Source organism: Balaenoptera physalus, assembly GCF_965194825.1.
Source record: "Balaenoptera physalus genome assembly, chromosome: 20".
Classification (NCBI taxonomy): Eukaryota; Metazoa; Chordata; class Mammalia; order Artiodactyla; family Balaenopteridae; genus Balaenoptera; species Balaenoptera physalus.
The window spans coordinates 20382479-20394960 of NC_138901.1; the positions used below are offsets into that span (position 1 = coordinate 20382479).

Sequence of the window (12482 nt, forward strand, 5' to 3'; positions counted from 1 at the left end):
CGAGAGAAGCCACCGCAATGAGAAGCCGGTGCACTGCCACGAAGAGTAGCCCCCGCTCGCCACAACTAGAGAAAGCCTGCGTGCAGCAACGAAGACCCAACACAGCCAAAAATAAATAAATAAAATAAATAAATTTATTTAAAAAAATAAAAATAGCACCTCTGGGACCCTGCATGTATACTCCCTGCAAATGCGTTCATGTTGGGGGACCCTAAGAATGCGGGCCTGTCCGTATCAGGGTAGCCAAGACCCGCCTGACTGACCAGAGGTTCCCTGCTGGCTCTCGTGACAAATGGCCTATTTCCAGCCCTGGTCCCAAGCCCACCAGTCCCTACCTTCAGCCACCACCTCGACTTCCCACCCTCCAGGCTTGTCCCAACTCTCATTCAGCTCAGAGCAGCAGGCCCCAGTCCTGAGAATTCCATCGCAGCTGCCCTGGAAGGCTGACTGCCCGTGGGAACCACTGCACAGCCAGCCCTCTCCCCACACCCCCTTCCCAGGGTCAGCGAGATGAGGACTTGACAGTTTATTTGCTCCGGGTTGCTTGTTACACCTGACTGTCCCCTGAATTTTGGACTTCTCTGGCTGATTCTCTGCCCTCATGGAGGGAACCCTGACCACTGCCAGCTCCCCTCCCTTCTTTGAGAGCTAAGAGGGCCGGGGCCTTCCTCCCACTTCTGGCCATCCCTGCACATCTGCTCCAGTGCCTGCTGCTTCTTCCCAAGGCTGCCTCTGCTCTCACCCGCTGGCCCTCCCCACTGGGGCTCGGGGGAGCAGTGCGCTGGAGAGAGAAGGAGCGGCCTCCCAGCCCCACTGTCCCTACCCCTGGGGCCTTGGCCTCAGCTGCCTCATGAGAAGCTGCTTCGTGCAGAGTTGTCAGGGGCCATAAAGACAGTGCGTGTGAGGCCTTACCTGGAGGGGCCTCTCGATGAGTGCCCACTACTCCCCATGTGCCACCCTGCTCCCCACATCTGTCAGTCCTCTCCACATCTGGCCCTGCCTCCAATACAAAAAGGAGTTTTCGGTGCTCACAGCTCCTATGGCGCAGAAATGAGGTCCTACTCCTGTCAGACCTGGGGGCCATCCTCTCCCTTCTCCCGAGCTCTCTGTCTGGCCCAGGGAAGCCGACTGGGCAAGGTGGGGTCAGGGATGAGGGAGGCTGGCAGAGCCCTGGCCTGAGCAAGCAATTTCTTCTAGGCCATGTGATATGGCTGACTCCTCTCCCCTCTCGGGGCTCAGGGGCTGCCCTCTGAGCCCACCTCCAACACCTGCCATGGGAAACCTCCAGGGCGTGAGTGAGGAACGGCACACACGCAGCTCGGGACACCCTGGCGCCTGAGACCCAGGCAGAGTCAGCTGCCTCTGCAGCCCCGTGGGCAAGGCTGCAGCCGGCACCCCAGTGCAGCCAGCATCCGCCGTGCCGGCCGTGCCCTTGGATTGCAGAGCAGCACACAGAGAGAAGGGGCTTCAAGGACTCCAGCAGACAAAGGACAGAGAGGGAACCACACAGCTCCACCTACAAGGTGTCCCCAAAGGACAGAGGCTATGGGGACTTAGGGGACAATGACAGCCTTCCCCTGTCCACAGGGACCCCACTGCTTGCCTGTAGCCAGCTTCTCACACCTCCCACTTGCTCCCCCCGACTTGCTGTCTGTCACTGAGCCCAGGAGGGGCCCAGGGAGGGCCCTGATTCATCATGTAGCTGGCTGCTGGGGGAGGGAAGGCAGCCGTGGTGCGTAGGCCTGCCCCTCCGTTAGCCACCTAAGCAGGGCCAAGGGGCCTGCACCTTCTGTCAAGGCTGAGTCTTTATTCACATGTTAGGCGCCTGCCACCACCCCACCCAGCCAGACATCCCCTCCTCCAAGACCAACATGCAGGGGCAGGGGCAGGGGAGATGCGGTAGGCCCTCAGAAGGCTTCTCCCCTGAGCCTGGAACACCCCAGCCTTGTCTCTGCGAGGACTCGCCTAGCAGAGGAGTTCGGGACACTGGCTTTGGAGCAGAACAGGTCTGAGTCTAAAGCCAGGTTCTTCCGCTTACTTGGGGAAAGTTGCTTCCCCTCTCCGGACCTCAATTTCCTCACTGTAAGTTTGGATCCATCCTTTACTGAGCACCTACCATGTGCCAGGCATTGTACTGGGTGCCGAGGACGAGGTGATGAAGTCAGCCAGAGCCCCTGCCTTCCTGCGCAGCTATGGGATAAAACAGACTCTCAAGAATAAATATGTAATTCAAAACTGGGCTGAGTGCTACTGTCCGTAGGAGAATGGGATACACATAATGAGGGTGTGGCCCGGTCAGGAAGATCAGGGAGTGTCGCCATGAGAAAGAGACCCTTGAGTGAAGGGTGAGTACGAGTGAGCCAGTAGAAGAGCATCCAGGGCTGTGCAGCGAGGGGTGGTGAAACAGAGCATGTGCAAATGTCCTGAGGTGCGGAGGAGCAATACGGTCACAGAACAGAAGGCCAATATGGCCAAAGGGCAGTGAGTTGTCAAGCAAAGGATTTGGGTGGTGAAAAACAGTTCTGACCTCACCAGGTTGCTGTGAGGCTCAAAAGAGCTAATATTGTAAATCTGTGGGTGTGGGTTTGGTACACAGCAAGACATTTTTCTGACTGTCAATGGCAGTGTGTGCCCCCAACTTCCCCTTGGACTATGGACAACTTCAGCCCTCAGCCCTCTCGATAATAAGTCCATCTTCCTAGTCTGTTGAGCTCCCATTCACCTGTGCTAAGTGGTGCTGAGAGGGGCACACAAAGCTTGGAGGATCATGGTTTCTTCCATCAGAGACCCTCCAGGCCTCCAGGTAAGATTCCTCTTGCTTTGCCTGCCCTGTCGTATTTAATCTTCAGAGTCATTTTATGAGGTAGCTACTAATTTTGCAATCGTTTTACAAGTGAGCAAACTGAGGCTCAGAGAGGGTAGGTATCTTGGCCCCAGTCACAAGGAAATGGAGCAGGTTTGTCCTGCAGTGAGTGGGAGCTAAGATGGGCACAAGGCCTGGGGCTCCCTCTCTCCACCACCAGCCTCCTCACTTTGTCTCTTTCCTTGTTCAGTCTGTCTCAATTCATCCTTAGGTTTCTCCACACCTAGAAGAGTAAGATTCAATAAATACATATGAATGAATGAATGAATGGATGAATGAATGAATGAGCCTCACTACCTTTTCCTAGCCCAGGGCCTTCACTCTTGTCTTTCTCTGATTCTGTTTCTGTCTCTTTTTCTCTGACTCCTCTCTCTCTCTCTTTCTCTCTCTCTGTCTACATGCACGTCTATTTCTCTCCATCTCTCTGTGTCTCTTTTCACCCTCTCTCCCATGCCGTCACCCCAAAGTTCATCAGAAAAAGGAAAAAAACTTTCTTGCCCAGGCCTGCCCTACAGCTGCTAGTACTGCACTGGGAACCCCATCAGGAAAGTGCTGGCCTGGCAAAGGGCAGCTCTCGGAGCTGGTGCCTGTCTTGTGTCTGCCTGAGTCCGGACGTTGCCCTGGAAGTCCCTAGCGCCCCCTTGTCCCCTTTATGGCAGCATCCGATCTCAGCGAGGGTCAGGTCAGGACGTCGGGACCGCCATCCTCCTGGGCTTCAGGCCTCCTTGGGGCTGCCTCGTCCAACACCAGCCCATGAGACTAGCTGGCTACATTATCCAAACCAGATCACCTGCTGCCGTGAGGACGTGCCCTTCACCTGATCAGAGAACCATAGGGAGATAGACCACTTGTTGCCTGTAAAAGCCCCTGGACATGTTTCAGGTCTTTTCACAATAAAAAGGAGCCCCCTAAAACTAAAGGAGACCCCAGAATATCAAAATGGACACTATCCCATGAAACAAAAACCTTGGAGTCAGCTAGGAGAAATTCATCTCTGTCCTGTTGGGCTCTCAGCTTCATCCCGAGAGACTACAGAACAGACCAGGAAGCGGGGCTGGGCTTAGCCACTTTCCGTCTGTATGACCTGGAGCAGGCCCTGGAGAGGAGGAGGTTGGCGGAGCCATCTCTGTAGCCCTCTCAGCACTGCCCTTCTGTGCTGTGTTCTGAGGGCGGAGAGAGGGTCACCTTTCCTAATCGCTTCGGGGGAAGTGGAGCCAGAGGGGCCCCGTGACCGGCCCCAGGACTCTGAGAGGCAGCTCCTGCCGCCTGCGCTAGACTGTGCTATGAAGTCACTCTCCTAGTTTCCTATCATCTAGATCTGGGGTGGCGAGGGGGTAGGCGGTCTTGCCTTCGTCAGAGGGAATGGCCCAGGTCTTTCTTTTTTTGGGTGGGTACTTGTGGCGCCAGGGCCTGTGGACGAGAGCCCTGGTCAGCAGCTGGACACAAAGTGTTGGCTTCACTCTCCCTAGTGGGGTAGGGTGGTGAGCCAATGGGCTCCGGGTGGGACTCGTAGACACTTGCCTGTCTGCTCCTTCCCTCTAGGGCCCCGCATACAGGGTGGGACCACCTCAAAGCGCACTACTTGACTTCCTCCCCTCCCACTTCTGAGCCTGCCCCCTGCCAGGCGGCCCCCAGCTACACCTTCACCGTCAAGCAGCTACTCACAAGGAGGGGAAGCTCACCCCACCACAGCCAGGTCTAAGAAATCTCACATTTCTGTATTCCTCTAAAGCAGATCTCCTTTGGGGGTGGAAACTTTAATCCGGCACCACCTCCAAGGCAGAGTGATGTCTGGGGATTCTTAACGCACTCCTCATCGGTGACTAAGGATACGTTTTGCTCTCTGCCCGGGCCCATGTGGCCTCCCGAATGTGGACCACTTCCCCAGACTCCATGCCACTTGAGCTCATTGCCCAGCTGAGAACACTGGTCCCCAGGGTCCAGCATCCCTAGGAATATCATGCAGCCCCTCCCCACCAGGGTCCCATCACTTTTAGGGCCATAAAACCATCCCTTCCCAGTCTCCGAGGAAGATCTTTCAAAGCTCCCGCCTCCCTGAACTGTCCCCTCGTTCCTCCAAAACTCTGTCACTCACCTCCAGAATGGCCCACCCTCACCCAGAGATCACCACAGATAAACCCCTTTTAGAGCCAAAACTCAGGTAAAAAGACATCCCAGAGTTTCAGGCCTCCTTTCCTGAGGTGAAAATGAGGTCAAAGAAACCAACATTACTTCATTCCTTTTCCTAATAACTCACACTCTTACACTTCCATTTACGGAGCACCAGCTGTGTGCCAACTACAATGCTAAACCCATTCCTACATGAGATCATTTGATCCTCCACGGCCTTATGCAGTGAGGGTTTTCGTTGCCTGTTTTGCAAAAGAGGATCTTGCCCAGATTCTTCCAGGCTAGTCAGTGTAGGAGCCGTGACTCCAACTCAGGATGTCTGATTCCAGCCCAGGCTTTTAGTCCCCTTGCCTTCAAAGACTAAGTCTTTTCTTTAACCCTAGTCCCGCCCTTGACTCCCCCCTCAAAGCTTCATTCATGTGGCTAAATGAATGAGCTGTAGAAAGTGACACAGTTACTAGTCAACTCTTTCCTAGCTTGGGGCGGTGAGCCCTCCCCACCTCACTCAGGCGACGTCCTCCCCTTCCTCCTCTTTTTCCAGCCCCCCAAAGAGAGGAGAAGACACTCCCCACCAGAAGAGGCTCCTACAGCCCTGGCTCTTGATGTGCCTTCACTCACTGGATTCCCATATGAACTCCAAGAAGCGGAGTTCACCATGCTTACTGAATAAATGGGGAAACTGAGCCTCTCCAAGGTCATGGAGCTGATTCAGAACAGAGCCAGGCAGGGCAGGAATAAAGACACAGATGTAGAGAGCAGACTTGAAGACACGGGGAGGGGGGAAGAGGAAGCTGGGACGAAGTGAGAGAGTAGCATTGACATATATACACTACCAAATGTAAAACAGATAGCTAGTGGGAAGCAGCCGCATAGCACAGAGAGATCAGCTCGATGTTTTGTGACCACCTAGAGGGGTGGGATAGGAAGGGTGGGAGGGAGTCTCAAGAGGGAGGGGATATGGGGATATATGTACACGTATAGCTGATTCACTTTGTTGTACAGCAGAAACTAACACAACATTGTAAAGCAATTATACTCCAGCAAAGATATTTTAAAAATTTAAAAGAAGAACAAAGCCAGGGTTAGAAACCAGTCAGTCTGTTCCCAAGCCTCTAAAACAGCTCTCATTATGGACGAGAGTCACCATGGACAATAGGTAGCTCACACAGTATCACACACACAGCCGTGCCCTGAGCCTGCACTGTGCCAGGCACTGCGGTAGAGGCCTGACATGCAAATCCTCACAAAAAACTCCCGGGGTAGGTACTGTCATTGTGTCCGCCTTACAGATGTGGAAACTGAGGCTTGGCAATGCTAATCAACTTGCTCTATGTCAACTAAGAGCAGGCAGGATTCAGACCCAGCAGTGGAGGCAAGGGCAGGTGGAATGGAGGGAGACAAAACTCTCAGTAAAACATGAGTTCTTACTGGGTTCATGGACCTCAACTGATGAGCTTTAGAGGACCCGTGAATCTCATGAATTATACGCAAATGTGTGTATGCTTATTGGGGGTGGGAAGAGATCTACAGTTTTCAATATATACTCAGAGGAATCCCTAAAGACCAAAATGTGAAGAATCCCTCACCTAGCACAGTGCCTGGCTTACAAAAGTCACTCAATAATATCTGTTGAATGAATAAGTAAATGGATCAGTGAGTAAACGAATGCATGTCCCTCCATGCCCCAGGAGACACCACAAATGACCTGGTACACACATCTATCTTCTGCGATGGCGAAAGCAATCTTGGGACCTGAGCCTGACCTTCCCCCAGGTCCTTTCTCCCAGTCCCGGATGCCATAGCCAGGTGCTATGAGAGCTCCAAAGAGATGCTTCCTCCGTTTTCTCCCCACCACCCCTCCTGACAATGACCAGGCAGAGACGGGAGTTGTGCAACTCAGATAATGAAGCTTTATTGATTGCTGGGAGGGGCAAGGGTGAAACGGGGCTCAGGTGTGAAGTGCTTGTGGTGGGGGGGTGGGGGACAGGATAGGGGATTCCCCCAGTGAAATCTGCGTCCACATGGGGAGCTTTCTAGGCCTGAACAGTGCAGAACAGCTTTAGTTCTTGGTGCGAATGACCTGCTCGTGGGAGGACACCACCTTGCCATCGTGCACATCCAAGACTTTGGTGCGAATCTGACGACTGGAGGAGGTCACTGGGGAAGAGGGGAGAGAGGGCGTTATCAGCGGCAGATAGGCAATGGAGAAATCAGGAGGGCGAGGGCAAGGAGCCGAGGGCACTGGAACAAACTGTCTCCCTGCTGCCCTCTCCCCCGATTACCACTTCACCACTGCTCTTGCCCCGGCACTGATATCATCAGCACATTTCTTTCAGACTAGAGCTCCCTAAGGTCAGGGGCAGAGTCTGTGTCTTCAGACTGGAGCTTCCTAATAACTCAGCCCAAAATGGTTCCATCCAGATCTGCCCACATGGACTGGTCTTGGTGGGAAGACTGATGTGGGGCTCTGCCCGTGATGCTGACCGCCAGAACTATGGGATCTGCCACAAATAGGGGGCCACCAACTCCTCGCCATAAGGAGGGTTTAGAAAATGGCTTCTTCTACCCACAGACGTGCCTAAGGGATACTGGGTGAGAAAACCCTAGCTCAAGCCCTCCAGAAGCCCCCATCTAACATCCTAGACATGCTGGGAGACAGGGGGTGGTCTTGAGTCCAGGCTTGATGAGGAGGAAAGTCTTACCATCTCTGGATGACTGAGAGCCAGTGGAGAACTGGGAGGTGGAGAGGCTGTGAAGACAGAAAGGGGCAAGATGATCAGACACACAGGGGGCAGTGAGTGAACTGTGGGGGGCAGGACTGGGGTGGGGGGCGGGCCTTCTCACTGGGTGTCCTCGCCCTCCAGCAGGCGGCGGTAGGTGCTGATCTCCTGCTCCAGCCGCGTCTTCACGTCCAGCAGGATCTTGTACTCCTGGTTCTGTTGTTCCATCTCGCAGCGCAGCTGGGCCAGCTGTTCCTCCAGGTTGCTGATCAGCTCCTGGATCTGGCCCAGCTGCAGGCAGTAGCGGCTTTTGGTCTCCTCCAGGCTGTTCTCCAGGGATGCTTTCTGGGAGGGAAGGAGAGCAGATCAGGAATCAGTGAGGGTGGTCATTCTCTCCCTCCAGGGCCCTGGACACCGCCCCAGGCCTGGCAGCCGCCCCTACCATGCTGAAATGGGACTGCAGCTCGATCTCCAGGTTCTGCAGGGTGCGCCGGAGCTCTGAGATCTCGGTCTTGCTGCTCTGCACCAGCTCGCTGTTGGCGGCCACCTCGTGGTTCAGTTCCTCCGTCTGCAGAAAAGAAAACATCGTTGGCGCTGGAAGTTCCAGGGAGGCAGGCGTCCTGGGTCCCTTCCACTCCGAAGGCCACCCACCTTGCTGAAGAACCAGTCCTCGGCGTCCTTGCGGTTCTTCTCTGCCATCTTCTCGTACTGGTCGCGCATCTCGTTCAGGATGCGGCTGAGGTCCACGCCGGGGGCGGCGTCCATCTCCACGTTGACATCCCCGCCCACTTGGCCTCGCAGGGCATTCATTTCCTGCAGAACCAAAGAACGGTCCACAGTCAGGGGCCTCACCATGGCAACCGATGAGGGCTCCCTAGTCAGAGGTGTTCCTGGTCTCTGAACGTTCCTCTCCACCATCTCTTCCCTCCCAGCTAACCCTCTAAGCTGGCTTTTCCATTTTGCTCTCACCTCCTCGTGGTTCTTCCGGAGGTAGGCCAGCTCCTCCTTCAGGCTCTCGATCTGCATCTCCAGGTCGGCTCTGGCCAGGGTCAGCTCGTCCAGCACCCTGCGTAGGCCGTTGATGTCGGCCTCCACGCTCAAGCGCAGGTTCAGCTCCGTCTCGTACCTGGAATGACCCAGCAAAGAAAGGAATGAGACACCCTCCCTGGTCACACTGAAGGCTCTGTTCTCTTCCCCCTGCAGCTTCTGCCCATAGTTGGCATCCTGTGGGCGGTTTAGTGAGCCAGTCTTGAAGATGGCATGGATGGACACAGAGCCCACTATTCCTCAGATCTGAAATTCTGGGGAGGGGGACAGTGCCGAGAATAAGATAGTTGATCGTGCTATAGAATTCACGGAGGGGCGATGTTTCTGGCTTCAGCCAGCCAGTAGCACACGAGGCCTCCAGATACGACTACCTCCTGCACTTCAGGGGCAGGCGGGCAAGTGGGGACTGCCCCTCCCTAAGGCAGTGGCTCCCTGACCTGGCTGTGGATCAGGATCACCCAGGTAGCCTATTAAAAATCACTGAATCAAAAAAAATAATAATAATAACTGAATCAGAACTCCAAAGGTGGGGCCCAAGGGTCTTGTATTTTTACAAACACCCCAAGGGGTTTTCAACACAGCCATTGTGGCACTAGCCAGCTCTGTTCAGGGAACACTTCTCCAGAAATGCCCAACCCAGGGGAGACTGGATGCTCTGAAACACCACTGCAAACTCACTTGGTGCGGAAGTCATCAGCGGCCAGACGGGCATTGTCAATCTGCAACACGACACTAGCGTTGTCCACAGTGGCTGCAAGGATCTGCAAGTGGAAAGGGCACAGGTCATTGGTCCAGTGGACAGCACTAGCTAGACCTGACTGCTGCCTGCATCGGGACTTTGCTTTCATGCTTCTGCCTGGGTCCCTGCTACTCCTCCCAAGCCTTTGCCACGGCAGCCTAAAGGATAACTCCCAGTGGTCCAGATTTGACCCAGGACTTGGCTACTTGTGTCAGCAGAATGGGTAGAAAGAGCCCTGACCTTAGATAAAAAGCCCTCGAGTTCTGATCCTGTATCAACCACTGAGTTGTTGCAAAACCTGAGATGGGTCTCAGGCCCTCGAGCGCCCTACCCACAGAGGAAGGGAGTGACCGGACTCTCCAGACCCCCTTCCTAATCTGAATTCTCCTCTCTCTGCACAAGCCAGCCCTGTCAGTCCTCTGTAGGCACATACACTCCTTTTCAAGTCTTCAGAGCACAGGACCTCAAAGTGGGGCTTTCCCGAAAGTTGAGATCCATCTGGCACAGGGGCTTCGAAAAGAAGAAGCAAAAGGAAAGAAAAAAAAGGTAGACTGAACCCTGGACTGGCTAGAGTTCCCTCCCTCATCATCTAATTTCCCTAATCCACTCAAAGCATCAGAGCCAGACACCAAGGGAAGCAGGAACAGCAGACTCCTGGGGTGACATGGGAGCAAGGAACGGGGGCTGGAGTCAGATGACACAAGCCCCCCAGGCCCTCTCCTATGTGGGGCACGTAAAGTGGGCCACCGCTGATGGTCTCTCTGGGTTTTCCGTGCCCTCCTGGCTGTGGGGAGGGGCCACCGTGCCAGGGCGCATGGGCGGCAGCCCAGACTAATGAGCTAATGAGTGGTTTGGATGTCTAGCCTGGTGCAGTTAGAACCTCGCTCCTCCCCGGTGCTGGAGAACGGGTTGCTGCCTCCTGTACTGGCAGGTGGGGCACAAGGGCTTTAGCCTTGGCTCGGCCATTAATTTGCTGTGTGACCTTGGGCAGACAGCCCAAAGCTTCAGCTTCTTCCTCTGTAAAATGTAAGGGTAGGAATCCCTGGTCTCTTGTGGTCTGAGAATCTGGAGCTCAGAGAGGCCTGAGCAAGATAGGGGAAGGGACACCATCTTCTCATAGACCAGCTCTGTTGGGGGCATCCAGAGCCAAAAGAAGGGATCTGGAGCTGGAAGCTATCCTGTCTAAGAATCCCAAGCAACCAGTGGCCTGAGGCATCCATTGCTCCTAAATGAGCTGGCTGGAATAGCACCTCCTGCTGCCTGATCCACGCACCTTGTTCCTCAGGTCCTCGATGGTCTTGAAGTAGAGGCTGTAGTCCCTGACCTCAGTGGGCCGTTGCTTCTGGTACCAGTCGCGGATCTTCACCTCCAGGTCAGTGTTGGCCTCCTCCAGGGCACGTACCTTGTCCAGGTAGGAGGCCAGGCGGTCGTTGAGGTTCTGCATGGTCACCTTCTCACTGCCCACCAGGAGCCCATCACCACAGCTAAAGCCACCACCCGAACCCCCACCGAAGCCACCACTGTAGCCAGAGCCAACGCCACCGCCATATCCTCCACTGAAGCCACTACCCAGGGCCCCACCAAAGCTGCTGCTGCTGCTGTAGCCGCCGCCATAGCCGCCCCCCAGCCCGTAGGCACACCCAGCGTTGTAGCGGGAGGAGGACTGGCCCCCGTAGGCGCTGGGGGCCCGGCAGGAGCCTCCGACCAGGGTGGAAGGCCCGCGGCTGCAGCCACCACCGAAGCCACTGGTGCCCTTCATGGAGCTGGAGGAGGTGAACTGGTGGCTAGTCATGGTGCCAAGGACGGAGGTGAGTGAGCGAGTGAGCAGGCAGAGAGGAGAGAAAGGTGCTTAGGTGAGTGAGAAAAGGATGCAAGGCTTTATACTCCTGGGTAAGGGCGGGCCTGGCATTTTCCATTCCCCTTGGCTTTCATCACCCAGGGGACAGTGCCAACTCCCAGGCACATCCCTCCTCTCCTCCGCCTCATCATGTCTGTCATATTTTACTGGAAACTCATTGTTTGGGGTGTTTGGGGTTTCTTGTCCCACCAGGTGTGATTCACAGGAGGACGTATGGGCCTGCAGGCTACACTTTCCCTTTGGGCCCTGGAAGCACAGCCCTCTGCATATGCTGGGCTCAGCCAGGTGGTGGGAGAGGGTCTCTGCACCATAAACCTAGTGACTTGTTAGTCCCCATTAACTAGGTGGGTCTCTGACATCCACCTAGAGGAAGCCCAGCACTCCATGTTCCAGGAGGAACACCGGCATGGCAAGGTCACATGGGGCACAGAGATGCCCCCTCAGCATTACCACCCATAAAAAGAAACAAGGTTTTGGGGCCCTCCCAACTCTGACCTGCTGGGCTGTGCCATGGGGCCCGTCACATCCCCGAAACATGCCCAGCCAGTAGTCAGGTGGCTCAGGCTTCTATCCCGACACCCCCAGTAAAGGGAAATCCAGGCAGCTCTCCCCAGCCCTAGGCACAGACCCTAAGATCCTCCACACATCTGTGGATGGGCCCATGGCATTGGCTGCTCAGTCTGGCCAAGGGCAGGTGGTGTCACAGGAGACACTGGGAAAGAGCGTGGAGCCAGACTGAGTCCTGACTCTGCTATTTACTCCTGTGTGACCCAGGCCCTGACCCTCCTCGGAGTCTCAGTTTGCTCATCTGTAAAGGGGGAGTACTGCAGAGTCAGCACTGAGAATCCAACGTGGCAATGGATGTGAAAGGGTTTTGTAAGCTGAGGGTGGCACAAAGTCTGGGTAGCACTGTTGTGGCCCCGTCTGGGCCCCAGACCGGATGAAGCAACACTACTGGAACAGGACTGGAGGGGCCTCTTTGCTTCCAGCCCCAGGTGTTTTCTCAGGCCCCCAGGGCAGCCCCTCGTGGGAGGGTCTGGCTCAGGCACACTTGTTTGAGCCCCTTGTGGAGCTGACTCAAGGGATGTTTGGGGTTTGTTTGTTTGTTTTCGGTGGCGGGAGGAG

At 55.2% G+C, this 12482-nt stretch overlaps 2 protein-coding genes across 2 annotated transcripts in view; both read right to left on the minus strand.

Annotated features, from left to right (window-relative positions):
* Positions 1-12482, minus strand: part of LOC309650753 (keratin, type I cytoskeletal 19) — a 101039-nt gene that overhangs the window by 45875 nt on the left and 42682 nt on the right. The gene's annotated exons all lie outside the window — the stretch shown is intronic.
* On the minus strand, positions 6881-11363 carry LOC309650752 (keratin, type I cytoskeletal 14-like). Its single transcript, XM_082442499.1, has 8 exons — positions 10773-11363; positions 9439-9521; positions 8683-8839; positions 8365-8526; positions 8156-8281; positions 7838-8058; positions 7696-7742; positions 6881-7150 (listed from the first exon to the last, which is right to left on the minus strand). Exons 1-8 carry the CDS (start codon positions 11289-11291, stop codon positions 7053-7055), a joined length of 1413 nt encoding a protein of 470 aa, XP_082298625.1. The 5' UTR covers positions 11292-11363; the 3' UTR covers positions 6881-7052.

Excerpts from the sequence above, each read along its gene's own strand:
- LOC309650752 (XM_082442499.1), bottom strand. The coding sequence starts at position 11,291 with ATGACTAGCCACCAGTTCACCTCCTCCAGCTCCATGAAGGGCACCAGT. Across the intron at positions 8,527-8,682 it reads TCCGGAAGAACCACGAGGAG|GAAATGAATGCCCTGCGAGG; the intron begins GTGAGAGCAAAA and ends TTGGTTCTGCAG. Across the intron at positions 8,282-8,364 it reads AGGACTGGTTCTTCAGCAAG|ACGGAGGAACTGAACCACGA; the intron begins GTGGGTGGCCTT and ends TCTTTTCTGCAG.